This window comes from Paramormyrops kingsleyae, chromosome 5 (genome assembly GCF_048594095.1).
Source record: "Paramormyrops kingsleyae isolate MSU_618 chromosome 5, PKINGS_0.4, whole genome shotgun sequence".
In the NCBI taxonomy this organism is placed as follows: Eukaryota; Metazoa; Chordata; class Actinopteri; order Osteoglossiformes; family Mormyridae; genus Paramormyrops; species Paramormyrops kingsleyae.
The window spans coordinates 6,891,658-6,915,997 of NC_132801.1; the positions used below are offsets into that span (position 1 = coordinate 6,891,658).

At 45.2% G+C, this 24,340-nt stretch overlaps 1 protein-coding gene across 2 annotated transcripts in view; it reads right to left on the minus strand.

Moving 5' to 3' along the window:
* Positions 1–9,229: 9,229 nt before the first annotated feature.
* Positions 9,230–24,340, minus strand: part of LOC111859731 (voltage-dependent T-type calcium channel subunit alpha-1I-like) — a 170,010-nt gene continuing 154,899 nt past the window's right edge. Inside the window, exons 33-39 of one of the 2 annotated variants that reach the window (XM_023842701.2) lie at positions 22,707–22,853; positions 19,475–19,609; positions 18,896–19,064; positions 18,208–18,434; positions 17,488–18,123; positions 17,270–17,342; positions 9,230–17,024 (exon numbers count right to left, since the gene is read on the minus strand). In XM_023842701.2, coding sequence (XP_023698469.2) covers positions 17,313–17,342; positions 17,488–18,123; positions 18,208–18,434; positions 18,896–19,064; positions 19,475–19,609; positions 22,707–22,853 — 1,344 coding nt within the window. In that variant the 3' untranslated portion in view covers positions 9,230–17,024; positions 17,270–17,312. Of the gene's footprint in view, positions 17,343–17,487; positions 18,124–18,207; positions 18,435–18,895; positions 19,065–19,474; positions 19,610–22,706; positions 22,854–24,340 lie in introns of both variants that reach the window. The other variant, XM_023842702.2, reaches the window with a different exon arrangement.

The window sequence follows — 24,340 nt, forward strand, 5'->3', positions numbered from 1 at the left end:
ACACTCCCCTCCCCTGCCTTACGTGTCCCTAGTGCCCCATTCTCTGCACATAATTACCTTTCCCTCTCAAATATGGTCTCCTGGCAATTTCACACTAGTCTCCAGTCCTGCTCCTTTAACTTTTATTGCAGATGCACGTAAGATGTGAAGTCTGATTGGAATGGAAGGGCACACACACACACACACACACACACACACACACACACACAAACAAAGATTGCAATTCTTAATCAGAATTTTCTTATTAAATAATTGAAATCTGTCCTCATTCCATCTGATTCCTTATCAGATGCATCTCTAGCTCTCTGAAAATTCTCTCTCCCTGGCTCTTCTGTTTCCTTAACACTCTCTCTCTCACTCTCAGGCATTTTTTTTTATTTCCCAGCCTTAATTTCAAGGTGCATCATGACCACAACAGAAAGCAGCATGTCCAAAGCAGCCTTCTCTCTCTCTCTCTCTCTCTCTCTCTCTCTCTCCCTCCCTCTCTCTCTCTCTCTCACTCCCTCCAAACCCTTTCATATTACTCTCGCCTCCTCCACATTTTCCCTCTCATCTTCTGTCCTTGGCCCCCCCTTCATCAATCACTACCATCTCTCTTTCTGCTCAAGCTGCAAAATTGATTAAACAAGACGCGACACGTTCAGATTTCGACATGTCCTGATCATTCAGTCTGTTTTGCTCTGTTTTGCTCCTCCTTACTAAGGCTAATGAATGTCATCCTGCAGTGAGGTGGCCCAGCTGTAATACTCAAAAAAATGACCTGCGTGCCGTTGGCAATCCAAACAAGCGCGTGCCCTCGAGGCCAGACCTCTCTCTGTTCCCTACAGACCAACCCTCCTGTCTTCATAATCAAGTTTTGTACAGTTTTTTCCTACAAGCCTTCCTGCGAAAACACTTTGTGGAAATCCCATGAGGATGATGCTGTATGAAAATAAATAGCACCAATCCAAGTGTTTGCACTTAAATGGTGGTTGTCATTAAACAAATTCATTAGAAAACAACCAACTAATTTACTAAAGCGTAATGGGAATAAGTCCCTTTCCAGCCTCCAAAAAAATTAATGCATTTTTAAAAATCATCTGTCGTCTTCCTGTTTACAGCAAAGCCGCCCTTGTGGCTGTAATGACCTGACATTTCGGCTTGTCAGCATGGGTCTAGCGGGGGATTTTATTCAGAGTAATTTGCAATCCGCGCCGGTTGCCAGGACAGTGAGCAGGATCCGCAGGGGTGTGTTTAGCGAGCCGGGCTGCTGCGTGCCGTCCGCTTAGGCCGCCCCACTTTGGCTCCCGGCCAGGTGCCGCGCTCATATTATGCCCCATTTTCCCTTCGTCTCCTCTCACCACTCCTGTTTTCCACGTCCTGCGATTGTGATTCACCCCCGTGATGCTTCTTGCCAGATGCCCAAACACTGAAACCCGCTGTAGAGGCTGAATGCGTTTTGTCCGGCGCTAGAATATCTCAAGGCTGTTATGTTGAAGGCTGTGCGCTCAGACTGCTCCAGCACTTACGAATACAAAGTTGTTTCAGCTAAAAATATGCAGCATGTCTGGGACAGGTGTTTATTTTGCACATTTTGAGTCACGTACAATGCGGATTATTATGGGCTGAATTAAACACAACAGGGTGGCGATATGTGACTCTGTGTCTAGGCCTCTGTGCCTGTGATTGGAAGGTCGTCGACTCGAATCCTGTGCTCAGCATAGAAGCTGCATTCCCACCTGGACCGTGATCAAGCCTTGTAACCCCCCCCCCCCCCTCCCAAAAAAAAATGCCCCACGGGTGCTGGATAGACAGCTGACCCTTCTGCTCTCCCTTCTACATGTGTATGTATGACTTTAAAAAAGGAGATCGATGAGACAAACAGCACATTCTGACGTACCTGGTATTCTACTTGTGCAAATGGCAAATAGCTTCATTCCGCTCTTGGTTTGATATGGTAGCTCAGTCAGAAGCATTGCAAGCCTAATACTTCCAACACTGCAAGTTCAATAATACAGTATTATGTTCTTAGTTATGTAACCACAGATTAAGTCTTAGTTACATACTGATCTCAAATTCATTCATCATTAATAATTAGTGCCACATATTTTTTACTAACAGTTACAGTTATTAACTTTGTTGGTATATCTGTTAATTCTGCAAACTGTTGTGAACTACTGAAGGAAAAAGTAGTGAATAACACAAGTGAAATTCTGATCTCATGTATGTTCATAATTAATGAATCATGACTCATCTTTCATCTCAAGTAGCTACTATGTATCTTCATGATTTGTACTTCAGTAGTTACTGAATTTCAACTATTTCAAGTATTTGTGCCCCGTAAGTGTTACCCTCCCTGTGTTGAAATTTTCTTCCAGGGAAGAAAAACATGCATTTAAATGATTCGGTGCCTCTGAATTGTATGTTGAAGTGTGTTTGTGTCCTGAAATGGTCTGGGATCCCATCCAGGGCGTTGGGCCCCCTGGTCCCCTATGCTGCCTGAGATAGTGACCCTGCACTAAATAACCGTTAATGAAAAAAATCGATGGATGGATGGATACATGGATGCAAAAATATCTTTTGGCACCACTACACTTCACGGCAAACCGTAATCACTCACCCACTGCAGCTGAAATCTCTGTTCACGAGGGACCTCTCATTCACAGATTAAAGTGCGCAAGAAGTGTGCTCCTGGATTGAATACATCAGAGTTCATTTCGGCACGTTTAATTACGGCCACCGGTTAAGAGAGTGTGGTGGGAGGCGATTTCTGCGGTTTGATCGTGTCTTAGTAACACATGGGCTGTTGCCAGGAGATACGGGAGAAGCTGCCCTAATCGACCCGCTCTTCTCCAGGCCATCGTGGCAGGGCTAGTTCGTTATATGAGTGCCGGCAATCAGCGCTTCCTATTTGATTGCGAGGCCTCATTTTGAATTCTCCAAGCAGGATACATGTGTTAATTAGTGAGAAGCAACTCCCCTGTAATTTGTGCTAGTAAGAGGATGGATCCCTGCATCAGTCAGAGCCAGCATGCGGGTTCAGGTTTGGAGTGGTCTGGAAGACCTGAAACTTGGCAGCATTCACCTGAAGATCAGTGACACACCAGCAGGTACCTCCAGATCTGCATCCGACGAGGATTCACCTGCAGATCTGAGACTCACCTGCATTAACGTAGAGATCGGTGACTCTCCAGTGCTCATCTGGAGAAAATCACCATCTCAACAGCATTCACCTGGAGATCAGTGACACACCAGCAGGTACCTCCAGTTCTGCATCCGACGAGGATTCACCTGCGGATCTGAGACTCACCTGCATTAACGGAGAGATCGGTGACTCTCCAGTGCTCATCTGGAGAACATCACCATCTCAACAGCATTCACCCAGAGATCAGCACCTCACCAGAATTAAGCAGGAGATAAGTGATTTCCATCATTCCCCAGGAGCTCACCAGCATTCACATAAGAATGAGCACCTCACCAGCTTTTGCCTGAAGATCAGCATCTCCCTTACTCTAGCCTAGGAATAAGGATCTCACCAGAATTCACCTGTGACTTTCCATAATTTCTCAGGAACTCAGGATCTCACCAGAATTCTTCAGGAGATCAGAAATCTCATTAGGAATACAATTACCATCCACTGGACGCCCCGCCCCGCCCCCCCCCCCCCCCGTGCCCCGGCCCCCGGCCCCCGACCCCCAGCAGCCATCCTGTGCCAATTACTGAAGGGATGGGGTCACAGTGCAGAGCTGCTGTCTCATATACTGTATAGTTCCAAAGAGGCAGCCGTGAGACACTGGTCACTGGTCACTGCACAACCAGCCCTCAATGCTACCATCAGGAAACCCATAAACACTGACTGGTAAGTCAAGGAGCAAAGGAGATGCATCCATGTACAGCCCTCAGAAAGTCAGCTTCAGCTAAATAAATTACACTCAGAACATAAGGAAATTCTGCATGTGTGAATGAAAGCAGAGCAGCCATAGGAGAGTGCGACTGGGAACATTCCAGAAAGAGGTACTTTGTATTCATGGAATGAGATAGGCTTTCTTAAGGAAGAGGCTTAGAAGGGTAGTGAATGAATGTTCAGAGGCATATGAATTCATACATATATAATTACACGCTTTTGAGACGAAGCTTGTTTATTTCGCCGACACCTTCTGATGCACGGTGATGTACAGGTGAGGGAAGCTTGGGGTCAGAGAGCAGGCGAGCCGACAGCCAGCAGCCCTGGCAATACGGGGGTTAACCCTTAGGATCCTGCCCACTTTCATAGGCAGTGGTGGCTTAGTGGTTAGGGAAGCGCACTAGTAATTGGAAGATTTCAGGTTTGAATCCCCGACCAGCAAGGCACCACTGAGGTACCCTGAGCAAGGTACCACCCCCAAGCACTGCTCCCCGGGTGCTGAATTAGCTGCCCCCTGCTATGTTACATATGGGTTAAATGCAGAGGACACATTTCATTGTTGTGCTGTGGTGTGTTGACAATGACTATTAATCACTAAGTTCTAAAAAAACAGCATGTACAGATGCAGTCGCTTGAAATTTCCCCTGTTTCCTTGATGGGGCCATGGCTGGTCCCTGACAGGTCCCTGCTGGGATCTGGGTGGGACCTTGACTGTAATGAGATCCCCCTTGGTGATGTCATGAACAAGGGGGCCGGCATGATCCGCCCCTAAACCTTTTCTGTGTATAACACTTGCAGTGATTTACCTATCCACCAGGAGGAGCAGTGATAAATTAAGCTGCAGTGAGTTTCCCTGTTATCAGGTAACTGTAACTCATTAGTGTATTTTATTTTAGAGTTTTTTAAATTTAATTCACTTCTTTTTTTTGGTGAGACTGACCCAGGATGTGTGCAACACACTAATTACAGGCCTAAATAAAGTAATAAGATGGACAGGATGTTGAACAAAGAGGGACAGAATGTATATTTGAATAGAATATAATCTATTTTGTACTGGTTTTGTATTTTCATATTGCACTGTTTAATATAAATATAACAGTAGATGTTGTCTCTGTTAAAAATATTTCACCCTTGACCTAAAACACATTTATCCCAAAGTGAATCAAATGCTTTTATTCAGCACAAACTTAGCATCAATTATCTGAGACCATTTGGAGTGTGATTATTCTATTTTTGTTCAAATCAAACATACACTTTTCAAAAATCTATTTGGTGCTGAGAAAATGTAAAAATCACATCATGAATTTTTTTGCCAAGACTTTTGAGCTTTTCTATATTACAGGAATAGTACAAAACAATAAATAAATAAATAAATATTGGAATAATACATTTTCACTCCTGATAAGTATGCCAAGCTTCAGAACTGTTCCTGCTTTATGGAACAGTTCACCTATATGTTCTCAAACATATTGAAAATTTGTAGGTTATTCTTTAAAGCCATACTAGGAAACCAACTACCAATTCTGCCAAGAACAGTGGTCAAATATCCAGTCAGAATTAAGCCAGAAGCTTGCTGATGGCTACCAAAAGCTTCAGGTTGATACCTGTTGGACATCTGACCACAGCTGAAATTTGTTTTTGTTAAGGAAGCGCCATCTAATGGTAACACCCTGCAAGTGGATAAATGGGCGGGTTTAAAGGATTACTGAGGCACACCTCCAGAAGAAGGGGGGTCAACTCCTTCGGCTGGTTTTTGGCTGGGAACTGGCTGGCTTTCGGCTGTCAGCCGAATGGCCTCCGGCAGGGCTGGGAAAATTGAAGCGACTTCATCTGTACATGAGGTAGCCACACATGTTTTTATTTTCAGGACATTCTGAGCTATTCAGTTATGTCATAATTTGATGTGTAAATGCTGATACAGTCCTGATATCATCCTTTTTATGAGGAAAAACTACTTCCACCTATTGAAATTTCTCAATTTTTAGTCCCATCTAACATGAAAATTTGCAGGCACTACAAATATAATGTTTTATAATGTAAATGTTGTGATTAGAGTCTCTATGATGTGGGAATACAGGGTTTTCGTTTAGAGACCTTTCTATGGCTAAGCATTGTGAAGGAATACATGGTTAATGTCAGGCGGAAATGAATATCTGATTCTGCATCCATTTGGTAACGTTGAAGTCATTTGATAGACAGCAATTCATAGTTTTATATATTTTCTTTTTTATTTATTACTTTATAACATGTGAAAGTCATCGAAACAGAAAAGCATTGTTTAGTTTATGATCCAGGGAAGAAGAATTTTTTTAATCATTCTGAGAAAGCACTACTCCTCCCAATAAGCCACACATGCCTGTGTGATACAAACAGTAACAAGCCAGGTCACAAGTCATTCATACCTTTAGGACAATTGCAGGCAGACAGACAGACCCACACACACACACACACACACCACTGCCCAATTACAGGTTTGTAATTATATCTTTGTGGGGACTCTCATTTCTATCGTGAAAACTCAAACGTGACAACCTTAACCCCTACCCAGCCCTAACTTTAACCATAAGTAACCAAACAAAGTACGAGGCTTTTGGCATTTTTACTTTATTTATTTTTGATTGCATTCACAGATCTTTGTGGGGCCCTGAAAAGTGGTCCCACAAAGTAAAAAAGACAGGTTTTTACACACACACACACACACACACACACACACACACACACACACACGTCCCCCATCCTCACCACACATTCCCAACCCCAAACATACATTCATCCCCACAAACATACACATATGACCCCCAACAAATACACAAAAACAAGCAACAATGCACATCAAATCCTAATATAAGCTCAAAACAAATACCTTCAAGAGTAACATGCATTTGTTTTGCTGGAACTTTGAATATGCGTTTTGTTTTCCGGGGGTTTTACTCTGGAATACTTCAGCGCACAATGTTGCAACTTAGACGAGCAAATTGGGTAAGTTCTCTCAATTCCAAAGCTATGTGAAGTTACGAGCCTGAGATTAATGTGTGGGAAAATCAACACAGTTTGCGTTTGTCGGGTTCTAAGGTTTAAGGGCCTTGCTCAAGGGTGCATTTGTACTTCAGTAGTAACTGATTTATTGCTGTGTATTTGAGCCTCGTCAAGTAAAGTGTTACTGATGTTTTTCTCTCTGGCCAAAATATGTCCGATATGCATCATCGTCTCAGTATCGTTCAGGGTGTGACTTTACATGCACCCTGTGATTGGCTGCCATCTCATTCAGGGTAGGCTCTCTGTGACCCAGCACTGGAAAAGCAATTGTAAAGGATGCACAGATGATGATGATGATAAATAATGATGCTGAATCACGACTTTGTTCTGCAAACAAAGCTAGTCAGGTGCTGGACTTTAGTAATACATATTCCTACAATATGTGGTTCTTTGTTCATGCCGTGTCTCTAAGCTGGCATATCAAAGAGGTGTTTTTCAACAGAGTGTTAATTCATTTGAACCTCCTGTGAGCAAATGAGAACATCTGCCAACAAAGAATGACCTTCGCTCTGAAAAACCAGCACTCTTCATTGAAATTAAGGCGGGCAGACTAACTCTGTGTGGAAGGAATTACCCAGACACAAGGCTGCAAAGTGATAAACCCCAGGAAGGTAAAACACATCGATAGTAACAGTGTCCAGAGCTGCCTTTTCACGTGTGTTGATATGAGCACATCCATATAATTCCTGTTACAGTTGTAGATCTGTAACTGAGGAGTGCGAAAGCATATGTCATTGATAAATGATGAAAGAAGAATATGTGTTTTGTTTGTATGTTTGTAATGTCAATCATGGGGCACTTCGATACTGCAGCGAAATGCGACGTAATCACTGGTGATATTTTCTCCTGTCAGCCTTCGCTTTTCAGAATACAGGCATCACAAGATACAGAAGCATATTGCGACTGGCATGACTGTGTACAATCTGCTAAAGTGTTGATAGGGGCTGTGAGCGTCTAACTGGTAGCATTGCTCAACCTGGGTCTAGTACAATGCTCTGCATTCTGCAGGCTTGGCCATCACATTTAGCGTAATTGAGTTACTCATTGAATTATATTCTAATTAGAATGCCCACACATGATAACCATCAACAAGACATAATTTGCAGTTACTGCATTTTGGGTCATCGACAGTCAACTCATTGACTTGGCTAAAAAGACCTAATACCCCTTTGTGAGAAACCTGACCAGGCTAGTCTTGACTATAGCTGCTGTTCTCCAAGCTGAACGGTGTTCTGGATTGCTGCACTCCTACATGGCCTGCCTGCAGCTCCCAGAAAGGTTGACCATCTGTTTGTGAAGGTCTGAACACTGACCTCAGCTTAGGTGAGAGAGGACTCTCTTTAAGGGATACTTATAAAAGTTTCATCTTGAGAGATTCTGCTGCAACCAGAAAAACTCCCCACTGTCCCAGCTCTGCTAGATTTGGGCAGCTCACCTCCGGTCCCTGAGCAATGCTTCTTGGTGTTAGACTTTAGATCACTACAGTCCCAATAAGATTGGCTGATTTATAACCAAGAATGTGCATTTTTAAATGGCGTCAGACATATTGCAGATATATTTAAATATAAACACAGGTTATTGTGCACATAAACAAAAATGAAAGCATCGGTGAGAAAGGAAAATAAATAAAAAAAAAGATCCACAGGGGCAGGTTTTAAAAATACCACCGAGGGCCTCGTTCCCCATGTGCTAGCGTATCTGTCATCCCGAGACCTCACAGAAATTGGTCTCCACACCATAGAGCCAGTGGGGCGGCAGCGAGGACATCCAAGGCAGGGGAGACAGACGGGCCGCGGTTTCTACGGGACGAGCGGTCAGGAGAATCCGGCAAGGAAGCAGGAAGACATGAAGCCACACTTTCCATAACTTGTTGCCATTTCCTCAGCTTTATTTCATACGATACATTTCACAGTTAAGTCTAGGGTGGGGGGGGAGGGAGGAGAGAAACGTTTATGTTCTTTTCTATGTTGATTTTCTCAAATACTTTTTGAAATGTCTTTTTTCTCTAATACTATTTGGAAGTCACTATAACTTTTATTGCCACCAGGCTCATTATATACAATAAAATACAAGCATGTTGTTTTCTTTTTTTGTTTAAATAAATCTTTAGTTATTGCACAATTTCCTAGTTTGGTTTTACAGGACAGAATCTGTAAAATAAAGCAATCGATGTTGACAATATAGTACAAAAAATAGTCTGTTATGTATACAGGTGCATATATTCATAGACCTTTCTGGTTTAAATATCCTGCCCCATATTTTTTTAGGCATGAAAATACTTTAAGGGACAATGAGGGGAGATGGGGGGGGGGGGGGGGGGAGAGGACTTGGTGATGTAATGAGACAGAATTTATTCACCCCAATGACCTTTTTGAAGTTTATTCTGTAACCAAGCATGGTGTTCAGGAGAACCTCAAACTGCCTTTCATAAATTTATTAAAATACTTAGCTTTTTGTTTCTGGCTGCTGTATGTGTTATAATCTAATGCTTTCACAGTACAGGCTTAGCAGGCTGGACCCCCTCAACTGACCATTTAAACCCAAGGGTTGCAGATGTGGCGAATGCCTCTATGTGTGTGTGTGAAGCGCGGGAGTCTCCCAGGTCCTAGCACCCGCCCTGATAATGGGAGCGTGCTGAAATGAAGGCAGCTTGGAAAAACAGGCAAATTAAGCAAAGCGGCGGAGATAGAATAACGACACAAGGTGGCCATATCTTCTGAGTGCGAAACGTGAAGGGGGAGACTCACAACATGTGAAGGACACGTGCCGTGCCGTGTGCCTTCCGGTTGCCATGGACACCGTGAAGGGCGGGGCAGCACCTGGAGTTACATTGGCTGGCTGTTACACCCTGACCATGTGCCTCTGAAATGCACCTTTACAGGCTTGCAAACACAGGTACTGATCTCACTGTGCCTCACATCCATTTGTTCCATCCCTTTTGAACCCCCCAAATCAACTGTTCTGAAATATTCTATTTCCACCGTGAGTTTATTCAAATAAATAACCCTCCTTGCCTGATTGACTATAGGAAACATGATGAAAAATGTCCCTTCTGCTGCTCGGACCCAACTAGGGACCTCACAGGATAACAACAGAACCTTCGCACCACACCCCCCCTGCACACACTCCAGAGCAGGTGACAGACTTCCAGCGAATGAGATCCTGTGGTGGGTGGGATTCCATTTGGCCACGACCCCTGCACAGTGACTACCCTGCTCCACATTCAGGCTAATGCGGTGGATTGATCTCGGCACCAACAGATGTTTCACTCGTTAATTAAGAAGCAAATGTGTCGTCAAGCTGCCGGAGGCAGCTGCATAGGTGCCCCAGGCCTTGCTAGCCCCCTCAGCCCTGCACGCGAGCAACGACGACTGCAAGAATTACCACCAAGAACCCCGGGAAGGCGACTTTAGCCACGTGACAGCGGGATGGGAGACAGGAAGGGGTTTAATAAACGCAGCAGGGAGGAATCAAGGCAGCGTCACAAGGCGGAATGTAAATGAAGAAACCAAACGGCTGCCAGGGTAAGATGAACGCCAGGGTCTGGGTGCAGTTTCTGCAAAACTCTGCACTCATTACCTGAATTTGCCGTGCCCCACGATGCCCATGTACTCTCTCCCAATATTATAATAATATATAGTATTGCTTGTCTTTACTGGGGGGGTTGTTCCTGCTGTGAGTAGCGATATACCATGCTGGAGTCTCGCGCTTGCCGACGGGACAGGGCTGCACGCCCCCATCAGAACATGGCAAATGACAAAACTGAGGCTGGATGCGGGGAGCGACGAAGGAGGCTGTGAAACAGAACAGTCCGGAAGAGAACGCACTTGGCAGGCACTGTTACCGCGAGGTGGGGAGGGCCTCCTTCCGAAAAGCTTCAAAAAAATAAACCAGGTCAAGGAAAAATAAATATGTATACAGTGCAGGGGGAAATGAACTTCTAATGTCTGAACGGCTGTGAACAAGTGAAAACTCCTACGGACAGTAACCCATGTGTGGGCTGCCCAACCTCAAGTGACCCCCGAGTCCACAGGGCTGGAAGAAGCTCCCCTGGCACAATGATCACCAGCCATATGTCCCTGTTGAGCTCCGTCTAAATGTGACATGCAGCAGCACACGCAGAATAATTTTAACGGCTAATGATTTTCAATCGGGCAATATGCTGGGGCAGCCCAACTAAACTGCACCTGGGCAACGATTATTTCTATGTGTCATATGAACATGTAAGGGACATTAAGCAGAACAGTGATATGGTTTGATGCCCCTCCAATATAGCCCCTGGCCTCAGTGCTGTGGACAGAGGTGGGGCCCTTTGTCAGGATATGCATAACTGATAGGCCATGGTCTCAGATGTACATAATACATGTTCCTATAGATAGCAGACAGATTGCATTTATATTACCCTAAATATTGGCTATTATTTTTATTTGCATAGTAGATGAGTTGATGAAACACTACCACAAATATTGAACTGGTACCAGTACCAGCGCAATCCAGACCATCACGGTTTAGGTTGCCTGCTTTGAATGAAAAGCCCCAACACTCACCCCGGTCGGGCTCCTGAAGGCGGATCAGCCAGTGAGGATGCTGGTTATCATCGCTGACACATTAACTGGCAGAAATTCTACACGCCGCTCCCCCCCCCCCCCCCCCCACCCCCCCGGCAGCTGCCAGGGCCGTGTCTGTGAGCCACAGCCCAGGCCTAAAACATTAGTCAGGAGTTTCTGGTGAACTGGCAAGGAAGTGAGATGAATCCTTTGGAATGAGACAGCGATGATATTTCTGAGGGGGCGGGCAGGTGGGGGATGTGCTGTGCAGTCTGGCTGCTGTCAGATGACAGAGGAAACCGTAATTATGGTGGGGGGGGGGGGAAATCAAGCACTCACACACATGCATGCGTGCGCACGCACAAATGCACATACACACACACTTGTGCTCTGTGTGATATCCCAGCATGCCCGCTAATACACAGCATGAATAAACACACTGACGTGCTGATGCGTGCGAGAGACACTGCAGTGGACTGGGACGCAGGGGTGCCTTATTTTTTAAGAAGAAAAAAGCACTTCTGCTGGGAAAAAAGAGTATCTGAGTGTATTATTAGGGAGGGCATGGATCTCTAGGGGCGTGGCAGAGTCAGGTGACAAGCGTCTTTCATCTGCAATCAGTTACCCATAAAACACCTGTTTTCTCTCTCACTAGGTCTCTTGTGCCCCGACAGCTGTTCTCCGAGCCCTGTTTTTCTTCTATTTTTCAAGCTGCAACCCCCCCCCCCTTTCCCCCCCAGTCCCAGTGTGACCTGGATGTGTTCCAGTTTCAGCTGTTATGTACATAGAGCATGACACTGTAATAAAAAGGTCACGTATCAAGAGGGACGCATCATTGCAGATCTGAAAGGAGTGAACCTCGCAGCCTTGTGTGTAAACCGTACACTACACACACGCAAAACACACACACAGGACTGTAGATAAGATCACCCTTTTACAAGGTCTTTCCAGCACTGGCTTAGATTACACTGTTTGCTGTTTTACCTGCTCGGAAGGTTGCCAAAACCAATGAGATAAAAAAGATCATTTGCAACAGATTTCCTGCATCTGTGGCCATGACATTTCGGATTTGAAGTATCCTGTTGTTTTTAACGCTGCATGAATTTCCAGGCTGGTTTGATTTATTTTCCCGCTACATATTTACCCCCACAAAACGAGTCACTATGCTATTGTAAGACCGACCCCTAAATCTATAATTCTGCACACTCTGTGGATCAAACTTTGGATCACATTGATTTGTTTTGTTTTCGCTGAGTCTTTTTACCAAAATACATCGGGGAGATTTCACTTTCAGCAGAGCCTCTGAAAGCAGTCCCCAGAGTACGCAATTTTACTCCAAAAGTCAAAAACACTCCACCAACATCTCTACCCCTGTACCAGACCTGAATTGCCAATTTGAACCATAATAACTAGTCTTGTCAAAAGCCAGCATAAAGTGTTGAAAACATCTCTAAACGTAATGACATCAAATAATGATAATTATGTACTCAGAGCACAGAGAGGTATAAAAAAGTACGAGGTACTTTACATATATTTATATTTTATCCTGAATATATTTTGTGTCCAATTTCATTTTTTATTTAGTCCTAGTTACTGCAATGTGTACTTCACGTATAGTTGTGTTTGTTTCAGCTATATTTTGTGTCCAATTTCTTATTCTATTTTATGCTGGTTATTACAGTTTAACTGACAATTTGGATGTATATAATGGAACATAAAAATCAATCGCGGGGACATCCAGAAGGCCTCTCCAGACTAAAGTATGACCAGAAATATTTGAAGCTCATATAAGAGAAGTGTTCTGTTTGTCTCGCTGGAAAGACAGAGCGCCGACTTGTCAGGCCAAACGTTCCCTCCAGCACTGAGGCAGAGTGTTTCACGCCGTCCTCTCGAAATTGAAAGAGACGGCACAGATCAGGTTAACGCGGCGAGCCAAACAGCTAGCTGTCGGAGGGAAATGGGAGCTACACTGGTCATTCAATTCCAACAGCACCCAAAGCAATGCTCGATTACTCTCCTCGTATCACAGGCGGGTTCATTACCGGCGTTCCGATCCGAGAGCACCCCATTCTGCACAGTGCTAATTCTCCAACCAGCCCTAATAAATGCTATATTCCAGCCAGTTTAGCGGTCGCCCTTTTCTCCAAACTATCAGCGGAGGTGTGTGACTTACGACGGGAATAGAGCGCCGCTGTGCTGCATACATGCCACAGTAACTACGCTACATTGCTTGGCTGCTGCTTAAGAGAAACCGAACGCAGACATTTATTAGCCACTCAGGGCTGTGTGTAGTGAGCTGTACTGGGGCCCGTAGCAACGCCGCCTTGGAGACCCCAGCGACTACAATCCAATGACAAAGTCGCTTTCTTGTGCAAAACAGACTAAATAAAACCTCAGTCTAAGCAGTACGACGTCACCAAAACAGGGACCTCGGGGCAGCAATGTAAATACAAACAGAATCCTAATTTTGCTACGGTTTCTCAACACTCCTTTCCGGTTCCGGCACCCAGCGTTCTCACCGTCAAGCCATTAGTAGGTTAATTAGCAGGACTACAGTACCGTGTCCCTAGCACCAGCCTGGGGAGGTGGTATGCAAGTAATCTGGGCCCCGAGGCCCAGGAAGTGGTCAGAAGGGGCAGGCCGAGGGGGCATTTTGGAAGACGTCAGGAGATGCGGGGGGCGGGGCGGGGCGGTTATGAATAGCAGCGGTGCACTGGCATGTGTGCATGCGAACACTGACTGCGTTTGTGCTGAGTCGCTCCAGACGGTGCCCTTGCGGCGCTGGGGAGGAGACGGGGCGTGTTACCCTCGCATGAGCGGCCCTGCAGGCACATTTGCTTGCCTGAGGACCACCTCATGAGACTGGGCCGGGTTCCGCCAAGGCTTTTAACGTGTCTGCATTCGGACATCGTAAATAAAACAGCTCCATCTCTGAGCAAGTCGGGTGAAGGAGTTCGGCTCCACGCATCTACAAATTATTTATCACGCTAAATAAAGGAGCCCGCAACAGTCTCAAAAGGAAAATGGTGACTTGAAGAGGACTGCGGCCATCCAACACAAAATGAAGTTCTAACACGCCTTGTTCCCTGCTATGAATTCCAGTAATGACACATAATGCCTCAGCTGACACAGATCTTCTCTGACACAGCATTAAATCTAATCTATGGTCAGCTGGAGCTGGTCGATAAGCACGGTTGCTAGGGCGTCCGTGGCCCTTTATCCCCCCCCCCCCCAACCCCCCAGTGCCGCTATGCTTTCATTGCGATTTAATTCACCATAATGTGACACCACGGCGTTCAGCCGGGGCTGTCAAACGCTACCCTCGCGGAGCAGAGAAAGTCGCAGATAAGGGGGTCACGCCATCGCTGCCTCCGGAGAACCTGGCTGGTTCTCACGCTTGTGTGTAGCTCCTGTTCGGGACCATGCTACATGTATGTACTGCATGTGTGAAGCGTTATGCTAGGACACAAGGTCAAAGCTAAAAAACAAGAAAAGGTTGGGCGCTGCTGTACCACCCAAGTGCTCCAGTATGACAGCGAGTACAGCCATGCAGACCAAACGCGGGGAACTTGCCAGGCACCCACCAACCACACAGATCACGCTACCTCGTACAGCAGGGGTGGCCAATCTTATCCGCAAAGTGCCGGTGTGTATGCAGGTTTTCGCTGCAACTCCCTAATTAGATTACTAATTAGAGGACTGATTGGCTGCCAGCAAATGGCCTGGGTTTGAACAGCTGACCTACAGGTTATCCCAAAAACCTACATACCTGTACACACCGGCCCTTTGCGGATAAGATTGATCACCCCTGTCATACAGTCTTATAGTTCAAATTTTTTGCCCGAATGCTGCAGAACATTCTGAAGGACCCTGTCCAGTCCTGAGTTCCAGTTATGCAGTTTGCATGGGGTATTTGCAGTCAGTGATGCATTTTGCAGTGATGCATTTTGGGAATGTTTGGCCTTCAGTCCTGGAAAAATTCCAGTGCTACAGTCATGTTCAAAGTTTTGGTCCAACACTAAACAACTTAAAACGTTAAAGCTTTTTTGACACAAGTTGCTGTCTAAGGGCACACATAACTGTTCGTTCAGCACTTACAGACGAATGTTCATTTACGGCACGAAACAAACCTGACTGCCAACACAAACATCTTGTGCAGAGCCAACAGCCAGGTGACAAAAACATCAAAGCACCCTTCTGGTTTGTATTTTATTTCCACTACCAAGACATATAGACTGTACTCTTATCAGGAATATTTCCTACGGGATGATGAAAAAAGAAAAAAACCTTTTTCTATTTTCTGAGGGTATTCCTAAACAGAGACACACCTTCTTCACTTTCATAAGTCGCAAGCATAAACTGTTGACCATAATTCACAATTAGCTTGGATCTTTCATAATTAGAATAACACTTACCATGGATGCATCAGTTAGATATCAGATTTCGGGTCGCTACAATATAAGTTTAAATATGAATAAAAGAATCTATTTATTTCTAGGTATTTGCTGACTGTTGCTTTCAGTGACATATCAAAAGGACTGGAGAGTTATCATCATACCAAGAACCATCACTGCATGAAACAGTTCTCCAGTATGACTCATCCTGTTGGTATTTAACAGCCATGCAAAAATAAGTGTTAAAAATCTGTAGTTGAGTATATCTTAAATCTTTCATATGGCACTCAAAATAGCAGATCTTTTTCTGTTTAAAACCCAGCTGTCCTGCAGGAAGAGAAATACATTTCTGAAATCCAAAAGGGGACTCAAAGCCCTAGCTATGTGTACTTTGTTAAATGTGCTACCCTTTTTTGTGCAGACAAAGACTTTCCCCTCATTTTGTTGTTTTTTGCTTGACTGATGAACCCTTACTCCTACCTCAAATCTGGAAGCCACTTGCAAAGCAGATACAAAAAACAAGCAACACTGGCAAAGGGTTAGGAGACAAAGGCAGTGTTTCAGTCTTTTTCTTTCTCATTCCTGATCTCCTATTGTCCCAGAAAACTAACAAGTTCATGGAAATCCAGTGCCGACATCTTCATTTTTTTGTGGCTCTGAGATGATTTTGTTTATCTCATTTCGAATGCAAAGTCTTCACTGTCACTTTTGTCTCATTACCCAGAAACTGTACCCCTGTCTTGCGATGGGGATTGGGTTATATCCTGCAGTCCATCGCCTTCCAGACTTCCGTTTACAGATGGGATGGTGCGCTCTCTCTCTCCCTTCAAGGTCCTCCTGTCAGGTGTCCTCATCCAGGTGCAGACCGATGGTGGAGCAAAGCCGGTCCCTCAAGGCCCACAGTGACTCGCTCTCCCTGACCTTCCTTTCAGGGAATCCGCGACATTCTTGGGAGGTTCACACTTCCTTCAGCGTCTCTGGACCATCGCAGTCACCTGTCATCCACTTTGCTGACACGGCATAGATCAGAGAACAAAGTTAAAGTGGCTGATCGTCTCCCTGCCTCATTTATAGTCAAAAAAGGGGGGCTGTCCGGAGAAGTGATGTCCCCTGTACTGAAACCTCGGAAAGCCTCTTCTCTAAAATACTGCCAGTTCTTTCTGCCTGTAATGACAGACAAATCCATCCAACAGAGACCTTCTATTTAGCAATTCACACAGCTAAATCACTCCCACACGCTCACACTATTCAACCGGCCCTCTCGAAAGTGCTCTCTGGCCTTTTGTGCAGTTTAACAACTGATTAAAACAAAGATATCCAGCTCTTGTGTGCCTCTGCCGTTCCCTGTGTGTCTACGGCCTCCCCTCCTATTCTAATGGACAGTTTGAGCAGTGGTTTCCTAGTCTTGCCTTGCCACAGTTCAAGTATCCGGGAGTGGGCTTCCAGAATGTCTCAGCAACACTGCAGACGTTCCACCGTCCACTGAGAAGTATAAAATATGGCCGCTTCAGAAACAAAAAGACTGAGGAGTGCACCACACAGCTCTTTCCAGAAAGGAGAGGGACAGAACAGGGACATTACACAGAAATAATGACTATAGGTTTCATCTATTTTTTCTAGTGCTCACCACCATCGTGTCGGTGGTACTTTTTTGTCCCAAACTTGGTGTCCCTGCCTCTACTCCATCTCCGCTTTTATCTTCAGTCCAAAGATTGGAGATGTAGCCCTGGGGGTCTGTGCCGTAGCACGGATTGCCTTCCACTCCCCTCAGCGACGTAGCTCTTTGCTCCAGGCTCCCGGTGCTGTTGCACTTTTTTGCCAGCAGGGGAGCCAGCGAGCCAGGCAAGAGCAGCGAGTTTAGTGACAGGCTGCTCAGAGTCTCTGAGAAGTGTTCGCTGTTGCAGGCTTGACTGGACCCACCGCCTCCGATTCCAATCCCTAGATCATCGTCGGAGTGATCCATTGAATCCTGTCTGTTGCACCCTGGGCTGGTGCTGCCACCTCCACTGCTCTGACTCCTCTGGTGACCCCTAGTGGCCTGGAGGTTAAAAACAGCTGGAGGATCAGACAGGGGGTCCAAAAAGGGTCGCAGAATCTGTCTCGGGGGGCAGCGGCTCTTATCAGGGAGTGTACAGAGCAGAGGCAGAGGCATGGCGAGATCTTGTGGTGATGACATGCTGAAGCTCAGACCCTCCACCAACGTGGCGTGCAGGCTGCCCACTGAGCTCCCTGTGGCCACGGAGGAGTTACTGTGGGATGGATGCTGAGGGGTAGAGGAACATCATGCATCGCATGTTAGAATGAGTAACAGAAAGGACCACCATCCTTTACATTGAGTGTCCCTTACCTGTGTGCCAAGGGCCCTACTGTCGGCCCCCGGGGATCTGAGGGAGGCCCAGGAAGCAGGAGATGTGAGACAAGAGCCCTGTATGGATGGCAGGCACCCTGTCCCAGAGCTAGATGGGCGAACTGCCCCAGCGGGATGGAAGAACTCCGTGGGAAGGTGGAAGAGAGGAGAAGAGCCACTCCCACCTCCTCCACTATTGCTACTGTTGCAATGAACCGCTTCTGAAACTGGTAGGGAGAAAGAGAAGCTTCTAAATATGACAAGTAAAAGGATAAAATTTTAGTCTGTGCTACTGTACCATGCATTACTAGACTGTATGTAGCATGCTGACCTTCAGTTAATTCCAGTATCCAATCAATTACTCTTTGATTCAAACGTGTGTGTCTGTGGCCAGAAGGTTGTGGGTTCAAATCCCAATTCATCACTGGGCCCTCAAGAAAGGTCGTTAACCCCGAGAGCTGCCCCTTCTCTCTGATTCTCATTTATACAGTCTGCTAAGTACATAAACGTTTGTTTATTCCAAGCCTGTGATGCTGCGCTAGTCTCTGGTTGTTCAGTGATGCGCATGCAGATTCCACTGAGCTCCGCTCCATTCGACGTGCGCGAACGTGGCTTGCAAATTTCATAAAAACAATAACAGAAATAAAAATCAACCTGTAGCAACAGCGATAACAGCGAGCTCGTATACCTGCTGGAGCCAGCGAGAACGGCGAGGGCGGCGCGTGGAGATCCACCCCGACTGCTTTGCCCTCTGCCTTCACTAGGGGGCTCTGATCCTGCGATGGCATGAGCCCTGGCTGGCTGCCCCCCAGGGAATTGGAGCTCTGTGAGCGACCGCTGCCATCCTCTTCTTCCTCCTGCCGCAGGGGTCCACCACACACAGGGGGTAAAACCCCTCAGTTACCGGCCATCGGTCTCGCTTCGACCAGTCATTGGAACAAATCCAGTACAAGTTCCTCGCTCGATCCAGACAATATTTCATTGATAATCATTCTCCATCTGGCCCCATTGATTAACAACAGCTAGCAGACACTAAGATTGTGAGGTTCATTGCCCTAATCTGCAGATTTACATCAATAATCCAATATTAATTATGTATCAAAATATTTTCAATTTATCTGAGCTCTACTAAAGCAGAACAGGAACACAAGGCAAATTTTGCCGAAACAGTAATTAAATTAATTAATGTCTGATAGATTTTGGAGTGAGTGGCACGGTGGATTTGGGAGCAGTGGGACTGGAAGAGGCGTCGGACTCGCACGGGTACCTTGCTGTCCCTCATCAGCAGCTGGTACACGCTGTGGTCGTCCAGGCTCAGGTCATCGGGGAACGCCAGCGAGGAGGACTTGTCAGAGAGCTGCTCCGAAGCCAGGGACGCCTGCTCCACCTCAGCCAGGCGAATCTGAGCCGGGTAAACAAACCGGGGAAGAAAATGGTGGCCAGCGATGAAGGCGTGGGAAGACGGATTACAACCGCAGGAAATGACTAGGTGGATCACAGACCACAGTAGCTCAGCCCAAAATGAAGCATAGATCTCCTCTATTTAGACAGAAGAGAGTGTGTTTGAGTTGAGCAAACCTGACTTTATTTAATTTTTTTTCTGGGCTGGCATGTCCAGTCTATAGACATTATCGCACAGAGGAAAAAGAGAAATGGTGAATGGAAGTTAAATAAATCAGCTATATCAAAGAGTGAAATGGGGGTAGCAGGACAAGCCGGCCAGATTGACGAACTGACAGCTTTCACTGGCAAACCCAGTAAGATGGACTGACAAGGGGTGAGTAATACACACAATACAACCCACAGCTCTTGAATAATTCAACGGCTGCACTCCCGGAAAAAAAAAGAAGCCTGGTTTATGGGGTTCAAATAACCGCTTATGAAAAAAGCTCACACGCTCACATGGCAAGTGCAGGTGACGTTCCACACCTCAGAAGCATGAAAGTGTTTCTTCATCCCCACTGCTATGCCGCTAAGAAATGGCCGATCACGTACTGTATTTGAAAATTCAGGAGCTGGGAAATTAGTGTGAAGAAGCTGGATGTGGGCATAGGAAAGGGGATCTGGAGGGCAGAGACGCAAATGAGGAATCAAAGATGCAATGAGTCATAAGGGCACATTAAATGAGGCGATAAACATTGCGCTAAAGACCGTTTAGTGATTTCGCTGTGCTAACTAAGAGGTGGAAGATGGAGACGGCGGAGCGACTGAGCCATTGTCCAAGCAGAACTGTCAACATCGGGCGATAAGGAGGAGCCCAGATCGCTTGCAACAACCACACCCTCTTGCCCACTTGAGCACTGGAATATTGATAGCTGTCTTGTTTCATGTTCTAAATGCTGCTAGTATATAACCGGTTGAACCGGTTTAGTCATTACGAGGTCTTGGCATGTCCGACAACTGAGCATTAATCTTCCCTGCTTTTCCTTGGTTGCTTGTATCTCCTCCTGTGTACCATCACATGCTTGTTCTCCTGGATCTGTTTCCCTGTATGAATGCCGATCCTAACCCCCATCTAGGTGTGCCTAAGTGTAACAATCTCACCAGACAGATTCCCAATCTTTATGACTTCTGCTTCTGATCCTAACTTTGATCTTCATCTAGTGTTTTGGCTTCTTGTTTATGCTGCCTTTGAATCCTCTCTCTATGGCCAATACTGTGTCCAGCAAACTGTTGCAGGGAAAAATGGATGCTGAAACTTCATTACAGGCCGCAGGGAAAACCTTTCTGAGGATATGATGTTCTCCAACAGACACTGTCAATCTTTTATTTCTTTCTTCTATTTTTTTTTGCCTGAGCTCCACTTCCCAACTACTCGAGAACAAGTAGTGAGAGTACATTTCGGTTTGACAGCTACGTTCCTCAAACGTTCCCTGGAGGGTTTTGCTCTTGTAAAATTGGCCTTCATTAGTCCTGGCACCTACATTTTCAAAAACAAGCACAAGCTTCAACTTTTTTAACTCTAACACAATATACACCGCCTCCGCTTGGTGCTAAACACTGCATTTGAATGATCTTTCTTTGCTCCTTTCTAAACATATCAGCAGTATTCTTGATGTTTCCGGATGTCTGCCCTAGAATGAACTTACTCATCTGTTATTTAAAACTCTCATGATTTTTTTGTGCCTTGACCTTAAAAAAGGTCATGATCCAAAATCAGGAGAACACCTTCCACTTGCAAAATGCCTTCAGGTCACTACACAATCGGTCACTGAGGCTCGTTTGTTGATAGCACCAGATATCCAGGTGTCTTCTTGTCGAGCATTGCTGCAAGGCTTGGTTTAATCAAAACTCTTTAATTACCCACAGACCTTTGACTTATTTGATCTGTAAAGGTTCAAAAGAAATACATTTACTCTCCTGCACTCTCTTATCTGCTTCTGCTGTGGGCAACATAGCCCAGTACTCATACACCACCAACCACAATATATCCAGACATTACACTCACAACAGTAGCTAGAAACAGGATATGGGTCATTATTCCAACTCCTGCGCCCAATCACAGCCAAATATTTTAGCCTCAGGTGTCAAATCACATCCTCTACAGTCATTCATATATCATGAAACACATTTGTATGCATAAATGCTTTTTATTCTTTTTTTAATTATTTTCAACATCTTTCAAGAAATATATTTAATTGCCTTCTTAGTAAGATTTTAAGGAATAGACAAAATTTTCTTTAAGATCATGTTCCTTGGGAGCTTTGAATCACGTCACTCTCTTTAGAGATATAGTACTGTGCAAAAGTCTTAGGCAGTCAAGGAAAATGATGTTTATATGATTTTCATGTTGGTGTCGAAGTGCATTAGCATAAGCTTTTCAACCCCACCCAAGTATTTGCACTTACCATCAAATACACCCATGTATTTTCAGACTTCACCACTAGCACACCTCGTTTGGCAAATGAACAGCTCACTCAATCATTTTACTTAATTCGCATTTGTTCAAATGTGTTTTTTGTCTGAGCAGATACTCACTTTACAGATGAATGGATTTATAGATTCTCTTTGACTGTCTACAACTTAGTACTGTTGGTGTGAAGTAGCATAGTCAATGGAAAAAAAGGACACAATTATTTACACTGAGCATGTTGAACTGCTGGTGCTGACTCCAGTTTACCCGTCTTTCTCCAGTATCTCAAGAATCCCACTGGAATACGTCTCACCAGCTGAACTAAACATCACACTGATCTTATGGAATCTCAGCTCAGCCGAAGGCCAAACCACTGCTTCACTTTATGCTTCAAACCATTGCCTTTCAAAGCTGGATGGTGATTTATTATCTGCCTTTTAATCTCCACACAACTGTGTTATTCCACAAAAACAATAAAGCACATCACATACCTCAGATGTATATCAATGAATAGGTATTTATAACAACATCAAAAAGGAGAGAAAGCTATGAAGTCTACTACACACCATCCAGATGTGGATGATCCAGATGACAGTGAAATGCAAGTGTGCTATGGGAGCTATGGGGGGGGGGGCGGGGGGCTCACCTCTCGAGGATGGCGGCTGCAGTCCTTGCACACAGGAGGGGAGGAGTAGTGATGGAACACGGAACCCGAGAGGTTGTCGATCATCAGCATCTCCCCGTCGAAGGAGTCCTTGATGAGCAGCGAGACGCTGTCCAGCCACAGGTTCTCCTGAAAGGTATGGCCATGTGCTCATCCTCTGGGACGTTTCCCATGCAATCGACACTTATCTTGACCTGACGCAGTCACTCGTCTTCCAACACACTATTTATTTGCTCAGCTGACTTGGAACGAAATTACAAGTGAATAGGTACCTCTTGCAATACATTATCTTTCTCTTCAAGGAATAGCACAGGGTTTTTATGCTGGCTTTTCAACCCTGCTAGATAGACTTGTGAAGTATACTTTCTGTCAACATGCACTGTGCGGGGAGGTCCTGTTTTATATATGTGTCACTCATCTGTTCGGTCTGGTGAGATGTCAGTTGAAATGAAAGTGGTTTATCACGCGCTCACATTTTAGCTAAATGGCTTCAGCTCTTCTGTTTCTGCACAAACGCAGCATCTGTTTCTTCGCTCCAGAGATTTTCCACGCTTTGACCATTAAACAACCAGGTTACTTTCTCTCCTGAACCCTCCCAGTCCGTATGGAGCCATAAGGAAACCTGCTGCTTAATGAATGGTGTCAGGTGCCCTCACATCATTACCAAAATGCGTCGCCAGATTGATTAAAATAAAAGGAGAATATCCTTATCATTATTCACATATTCCTGTGAAAAGTATCCTCTTTATTTTAAAGTATAATCAAGTAGTGTGTTGTTTATACTGCTGAGAACAGTTCTCCAACATGTTTCCTTCCAATGGCAAAACCGTTGACAATACAGTCAATTACAATATTTATTGTAGGACCAACAGGGTGAGCAAGTTTAATGCATATTAAAAATGAAAATGAATCGAAAAACTGGGCACTTATTACAAGCTAACATTCTCCCCAAGTCTTCCTCATCTTTTGACAAGCTAACATTCTCCCCAAGTCTTCCTCATCTTTTGACAAGCTTACATTCTGCCCAAGTCTTCCTCGTTCTTCTTACAAGCTAACAGTCTCCCCAGGTCTTCCACGTCTTAAGAACATAAGAACATAAGAACTATACAAACGAGAGGAGGCCATTTGGCCCATCGAGCTCGCTCTTACAAGCTAACAGCCCCCCCAGGTATTCCTTGTCTTCTTACAAGTTAAATTCTCCCCAGGTAATTTGGGCTAAATAGACTTTATCTTCATCTGCTTACATTTAGCCCAGTCTAACTTAAATCTGACAAGTTATTCAGCCAAGTAAGAAATCCTGCTTCATGAAACAGGCCTTAGCGGTAGCCAGCCAGTATGCGGATTTTCGTTGCAACTCCTGATTGGCTAAAGAGTTCCCACACCTGGATTTGAACAGCTAACCTAAAGGTTATCCCAAAAACCTGCATACACACTGGGCCTTTGTGGATGTGATCTAGAGCATATCTGGAGTTTCATACCAGGCACAGGCCTTGGGGAAAGGGTTCAGATTCAACTTTAGTATTCAAGGGGTCATTATATGAAGGGTAAAGGGTCCATCCATCCATCCATCCATCCATCCATCATCTTCCGCTTGTCCGGGGTTCGGGTCGCGGGGG